We start from the raw sequence: 7,139 nt of genomic DNA, 5'->3' as shown, positions 1-7,139 counted from the left end.
GAAGGTGCGCTAAGGGAGACCAGGCCTCCTCAGGCCCCTTGGTGAAAGGATGAGAACACTCACAGCACAGGAGTCTGGCCTTGTAGCCCATATGAATGGTGGGGAGGGGTACCCTAGGACACACTAGGAGCCTGAGTCCTGACCCAGCCAGACACCTTCCTGTCAGTCCTTCCAGGACTTCCCTGAGGATGGCCCTCCTCTCACTGGGATCTCTCCCAGTATGGCATTAGTAAGATAATACGGCCCTGGGAGGGAGGGTGGAGGGTAACCTAAAATTAGCCCTCTGGACCTGTTCAGCCAGCCCTTTAGGCGGTGTTGTTAACAGTGGAAACTGAGGGCCCAGCCTGCACCAGCCCCCGGGGCAGTAGGGGGCTCCCCTTGGAGGTGCCACCAGGGCCAAGTGCTTCGCAGAGGGGTAGGGGCAGCCCGGTGAGTACCTGGAGCTTAGGACGTGATGATGCTGTCAGGGACGAGTGAACCCTAAGGGCTGCCAGCCAGTGGACCTGTGATCACCACCCTTAGTAGTCCGTTTCCACTGGGTCTTGTTTCTGGGGATGCTTGGGAGGTTAGTGGGGAAAGCTTCCCGCAGAGGGAAGGATGGTTTCCTGCTGCATCTGTCACAGGAAACTGTGTCTGCCTAGGCTCTGGGGTTCAAATGGGCCTACTTCTTGAGGGAAATTGCTGCGGTTATGCAATACAGGGAGGGTGAAGTTTTGTCTTTGTGTCCCTGTGTAGTACTTGTGAGTCTGTGTGTAGATGCAGCAGGGTGGGCTCAGGGCAGAAGGGCAGAGCTCCTCAGTGTGTGTGTGTGTGGGGGGGAAGATGAGTACTAAAAATAGTCTACTAATGCCTGGCATACTATTCTAGGGCCCGCTGAAACCAGCCACTCTCCCGTAGGAGTTCTTAACCTAGATTCACAGACCCCCCTCCAAGAGGGCCTTAGATAGAATTCAAAGGGTCCAAAAATACAGATGGGGCAAACAATCACCTTTCTATTCCCCTAATCTCTAACTGAAATTTACTATTTCCTTCAAGGATGAATGCAGGCAGCAAATGGCAGTAGTATTACTAGTTCCTGTAACTTGGTCACCAGAAGAAATCATAGATATTCCCTATCATATTACAGTTGCAGCAGAGATCTGGAAATGTCATTTATACTCATAATCACTTAGAAATTATTAGTAGATCTTGTAATTTAACGTGTTGGTAAAGAACTTCTATTACCATATCACGCAGTTTTAAAAATATTTTGATAGTTATATTTCAATATAATTGGTTTCCTTTAATTCTATATATTTTATGTATTAAAAATCATTCTGAGAGGGGACCAGAGACTTAGCCAGATTGTCACAGGGGCCAATGCCACCGAAAAAGGGTTTAAAACCCCTGCACTTTGGGGAGCAGGACGAGGATCTTTGCACAAAATGGTCACACATAGAAACTCTTTGATTAATAAACCACAGTACGGTGAGATTAGACAAAAGATGAGGTAGGTTTTTTATCCTATCTAATGAGATGAGGCACAATTCACTCAAGTGCCCAAGGTAGCTGGGGTCATGCCTTGTTCTCTCTCTGGAGGCTCATTATATGGGCTCTGAAGTGGGCTCATCGTATGACCTTGGTGAGAGCTTCAGCATTTCCCTTCACACTCCCTTTCCTCTTCATTTCTCTGAACACAACTCCCCCAAATAAAATAGTAAGGAGAGAATCCCTACTGGCTGTCAGAAGAAATGATTTGTAAAGCAACCTATGATTGAGATCCTGGAATCCAGTATGACCCTCAAACTTGAGGATCCTGAGAGCTACAATATGACTGTTTGAGGCAAGGGGGAGGGGTATGTGTTTACTTTTCAGGTGGCTGAGTTCTTGCTAATGAGACAACTGTCAATAACAGCCATGTGACCTTAGTAAAAAGTCTCTGCTCTCCTCTAAGCCTTGGTTTTCCCATCTCTAAATTGAGGAAATTAAAGGAAATAATTTATTATGTGCATTCCATCTCTGAAGTTATAGAGCTTTAACCTCAGGAGGGAGCAACAGCCATAGAAATTAGATACCTAAGTAATAATAATAATTATAGTGAAAATAGTTACTGAGTACTACATACAGGTGGTATTCTAAACATTTAAGATGTATTGATATTAACTCATTTAATCCTAACAATAACCCTCTGAGGCAGATACTACTATCATACTACTTTACAGATGAAGGAATAGGCACAGAGAGATTAAATGATCTGCCCTAGATCACACAACTACTAATTGGTAGAGCTGAGATTGAAGCAGAATCCTAGACCATGTTTTACCACTTCCATATATGGCTTCCCAATCTGCACTGGGGGCAAAACAGACCTATATAGAAGGAGTTATGATATAGTGTGATGACTGCTATAGTACTATTAAGAGCAAAGACTCAAGGAACTAACCCGTTAGAAGGAGTTACATGTGACAGAAGGAAGCATGATGTATATCAACAGCCATCATTTCTCTTCCCTTATCAGTGAATCTTGGGGTATAAATAGAGGAGTGGTAGGAAATGAGGCTGGAGATATTGGCCAAGGTTTTCTCATGAAGGACCTGTGAGCCTGGCAAGGCATCTGGGCTATACTCTGAAAGAAAGGGGAGTGATTAAAGGATTTAAAATAGAAGATTGGCACAGAGAGGATTTGTACTTTTAAATGATCACTTTAGCCAAAATGTGGAGAAATTATTGAAAAGATAAACTAGCTAGGAGACTACTACAACAGTTGATGCAAAAGATGATGGGGGTCTGGATAAAGCACTAGCAATCGGGTTGCTTATAGAGGCCTCTAGGAAGTAAAATCCTAGATTTGATGACCAATTAGATGCGAGTGGAACAATGAGATAAGAGGCCTGACATTAGTCTTGAGCGTTTGGTTTGGTTGACCAGTTGGATGATGAAGAACTGAGATGTGGATCTAGTTTGGTGATGGTGATAGTAGTAGTGGTGGTGTGATACTGCTGACTTTGAAGTACTTGAAAGAACTCAGTGAATACATACCTTTTGCTGAAGAGAGAGCTGGGGGACTTGGAGTGGTAGGCTTGAAATCATCCTGATAAAGGTGAGAGCTACAGCTCTAGAAAAAGGAGAGAACAAGGGGAACAAAACTATTTCAGGGGAGAAAAATCAGAAGAGTGTGCTGGCCAGGAAGCCAAGGAAGGCCAGGAAGCCTCCTATGAAGTGGTCAGTGGAGACAGATGTCCCAGAAAAGTCAGAAAAGGAAAGAGCTGAGAAACAGCCAGTAGATTTAACCACAAGGATGACTTTTAAAGAAATATCTCTGTGTGATTGAGGATGGATGGAGATAGACTGCAGAGGGTGGAATTGGAGGTGAGGAAATGGATGGTAGACAACGCTTTGGAGATGTTTGGTGAAAAAGAGAGAGAAGAAAAGAAAGGTAGCTAGAGTAGGACAAAGGACCATAGAAGTGTTTTGTTTCCAAAGATGATTGAGGGGGAGGAGCCAGGGGAGAGGTTGAAGGCACATAGGAAGCTCACCCTTGAAGATCTAGTATATGGTAGCTTTCTTTCTCTTAACAGCCCCATGAGGCAGGGACTATCATTTCTGTCTTATAAATGAGGAAACTGAATCCCAAAGAAGGGAATAGACTTTCCCAAAGCTTACTCAGATAGGAAATGGGGGTGCTGAGTTGCAAACTTAGGCCTGCCTGATTTCTAAAATTATCTTCTTATAATTGTACCCCAAAAGTGAGTAAATAAAAGACCATATATGGAGTTGATGCTGACTTGTGGCAGGGGGGCTAAAGTTGAGGGAGACCCCACCCACCCACCTCAAAGTTTATTCTATGAGGTGTGTATTTGAGGTCCCAGGCTAACAAAGAGGGGTGGAGGTGGACAGTGAATAAAAGGAGGTGTGAGGTCCTGAGCCCAGGGCTGCAGGGTATGGGAGAAGAGGGAGACTCAACCTCTGAAAACCCTACCAGCTTACCCTGATGACATTACCAACTGAGATGAGTGACTGATTTTGGAGCATTAGGAACAGGACTAGAAATGCCAAGGGTTTAGGTTGAGTCAGTCATTGGGCCATGGGTGATTTTGTAGGGCCTGGGGATAATGAGGAGAGAAGAGTTGAGGGTTGAGGCAAGGCTCCAGGCTGGGTGGAACAGAGAGGATGGGAAAAGGCTTGACTCGGAGAGACTGGGAAGCCATAGTTTCCAAAAATATGCTGGCAATCAAAGGGACTCCTGGATTGAAATGGTCCTGGTGGAAAAACTAGTTGTCAACAGAGAGGAGGACTTGTCCTGGAAACCTCAACTATTTCCTACTATCTCTTTGACTATGTTTTACTTGACGTCCCTTTTACTTTTACTTTTAATGTCACCTCTTTATTTAATCAGTGAATGCCATTCAACATCCATTTCCTGAGCAACCCTGTTGCCTGAAGCATGGGGCCTGCGTCTGAGGGGAGGTCACATACGAGGGGCTCTGAAGAGGCTGAATCTCATCTAAAAGGTTGAGAGGTAGAGTTGAGGGCCTGCCCCATGAGACTGATGTCAGAATGCTCAGGGATGACAGCTTGACACCACAAAACACCATTCTGTTGGCTTAGCAATTACCAGACCAGAACCACCTCATTAGTCCACACATTCTGAACCAAGGAAGATGTATCTACCAACACCCCAGCCATGATGTAGGTTCTACTGGGAGTGGAGGAATAATAAGATGGAGACAGTGGCTTCCCTGGTGGCACAGTGGTTGAGAGTCTGCCTGCTAATGCAGGGGACACGGGTTCGAGCCTTGGTCTGGGAGGATCCCACATGCCACGGAGCAACTAGGCCCGTGACCCACAACTACTGAGCCTGCGTGTCTGGAGCCTGTGCTCCGCAACAAGAGAGGCCGCCATAGTGAGAGGCCCGTGCACCACAATGAAGAGTGGCCCCCGCTTGCCACAACTAGAGAAAGCCCTCGCACAGAAACAAAGACGCAACACAGCAAAAATAAATAAATTAATTAATAAACTCCTACCCCCAACATCTTCTTTAAAAAAAAAAAATAAGATGGAGACAGGAGTCCTCACCCTGGAGTTTATGCACTGATGAAGCACAGATAAGTGGAAATGTGATGTGAAAATTCATAGCTAAAGCCTAGTTGTAATCCTTTGGAATCCCTGAGCAGAGTAGGAGGAGATTATGGAAGGTTTCCCAGAAGTAGGAGTTTGAAGGGAAGGCAGAAGAGCATATGCAAAGGCATCAGGCTGTGAAATGGCCTGATCTATTTTGGCAGCCATCTCTGGGGTCTGAAATAAGATGGAGTAGGAGTTAGAAGCAAGGGACCCATGATTGAAGAGCCTGATGGTGAAAGATGGGGGCCAAGCATCCAGGCTTTTGATGGGAGCCCTCAGTCTCTCCTGTTTTTGTCATCCACAGATCTGGCATATCCTCCTGCTCATAATGAGAATAGTTCTGCTCCAATTAGCCAAGGTGAACCTCATGGACATCACCAAAATCTTCTCCCTCCTGCAGCCCGATAAGGAGGAGGAGGACACCGACACGGGGGAGAAGCAGGCTCTCAATCAAGCAGTGTACAACAATGACTCTTATACCTTGGACCAGCTTTTGCGCCAGGAGCGTTATAAACGATTCATCAACAGTAGAAGTGGCTGGGGCATCCCTGGGACACCCTTGCGCTTGGCTGCTTCTTATGGCCACCTTAGCTGCTTGCAGGTCCTCCTGGCACATGGTGCTGATGTTGACAGCTTGGACGTCAAGGCACAGACACCACTTTTTACCGCCGTCAGTCATGGCCATCTGGACTGTGTGCGTGTGCTTTTGGAAGCTGGTGCTTGTCCTGGTGGTAGCATCTACAACAACTGCTCTCCTGTGCTCACAGCTGCCCGTGATGGTGCTGTTGCCATCCTGCAGGAGCTCCTGGGTCATGGTGCAGAGGCCAACGTTAAGGCAAAACTACCAGTCTGGGCATCGAACATAGCTTCATGTTCTGGACCCCTCTATTTGGCTGCAGTCTACGGTCACCTTGATTGTTTCCGCCTGCTTTTGCTCCATGGGGCAGACCCTGACTACAACTGTACTGACCAGCACCTACTGACTCGAGTCCCACGGTCCCGCACCCTCCTCGAAATCTGCCTGCACCATAATTGTGAGCCAGAGTACATCCGGCTGTTAATTGATTTTGGTGCTAACATCTACCTTCCATCTCTCTCCCTGGACCTGAACTCACAATATGATAAGGGCACTGCATTGCTGCTACAGGCCCGAGGTGAGTGTCATGCAGCCCAGCTCTAATAGGCCTCCTGGCTTGGAGGGCCGAGGGCCCCAAATCACCCCCCAAGCTAATCCTTCTGGGATGAGTTGGAGAAAACATCATCTTCTTCCCTGGGGCCCCAGTGGAGAAGAGGTTACAGATTCCTTTTTAGGGAAGGGATCACTAAGATGAGGTAGGGGATAGCACTAGTCCAGTTTCTTCTTCTGGCATTGCCCATGACTGTTTTGTGGCCTTGAACATGCCCTCTCTAGGCCTCAGTGTGTCCCCATAGGTACCATGCATTGAGGGAAGGGAGGGGACATTTCTTAGAAGGGAGAGAGCAATTAGGGCTGCAGTAGCCAGGGCAGGATGGATGTAAGCTTGGGTGGGAGAACTACACTGAGAATTGCTTCTCATGACCTGTTTTTCCTTCCTGTAGCCACTCCACGGTCACTACTATCACAGGCTCGTTTAGTCATCCGCAGAGCCCTGCGCCACGCCAGCCAGCCACAAGCCATCGACCAGCTGGATATTCCTCCTGTGTTGATTAGCTATCTTAAACACCAACTGTAACCTTGCAGCCTGCCCAGAAACACACAATGCCTCCAAAAAACCACCTGGGGACCCAGGTAGCTTGAGGGCACTACAGCTCTACCCACTCGTCTGAAGCTGCTCTCCTGTATTATCCTCCACAATAAAATCCTCAACAAAATAAATCCTGGGGGCTGTTGTGTTGATGTGTGTGTGGGGTGGGGAAGTTCACCGGGGGAACGGGTCTGGTTGGCCATGGGGAAGGATTAGAGTGATCTGGCATTCAACAGGCATAGGAGCCTAGCCACTGAAAGAGAAAACTAACCCAATGGCCTATACATCCCCACTAAGATCCTTGAGAGAATTTGG

The 7,139-nt window shown here is 47.0% G+C and overlaps 1 protein-coding gene across 1 annotated transcript; it reads left to right on the top strand.

The window, feature by feature from the left end:
- Nucleotides 1-292: 292 nt before the first annotated feature.
- ASB12 (ankyrin repeat and SOCS box containing 12) lies at nt 293-6,936 on the top strand. Its single transcript, XM_082681864.1, has 3 exons — nt 293-429; nt 5,405-6,254; nt 6,679-6,936. Exons 2-3 carry the CDS (start codon nt 5,429-5,431, stop codon nt 6,810-6,812), a joined length of 960 nt encoding a protein of 319 aa, XP_082537990.1. The 5' UTR covers nt 293-429; nt 5,405-5,428; the 3' UTR covers nt 6,813-6,936.
- Nucleotides 6,937-7,139: the final 203 nt, after the last annotated feature.

Source organism: Grampus griseus (genome assembly GCF_964374135.1).
Source record: "Grampus griseus genome assembly, chromosome: X".
Lineage (NCBI taxonomy): Eukaryota > Metazoa > Chordata > Mammalia > Artiodactyla > Delphinidae > Grampus > Grampus griseus.
Note: the sequence above shows the minus strand (reverse complement) of the source record. Positions and strands in the feature narration are given on the sequence as shown.

Coding starts and splice junctions, on each gene's coding strand:
- ASB12 (XM_082681864.1), top strand. CDS start 5,429: ATGAGAATAGTTCTGCTCCAATTAGCCAAGGTGAACCTCATGGACATC. Junction 6,255..6,678: donor ATTGCTGCTACAGGCCCGAG/GTGAGTGTCATG, acceptor TCCTTCCTGTAG/CCACTCCACGGTCACTACTA.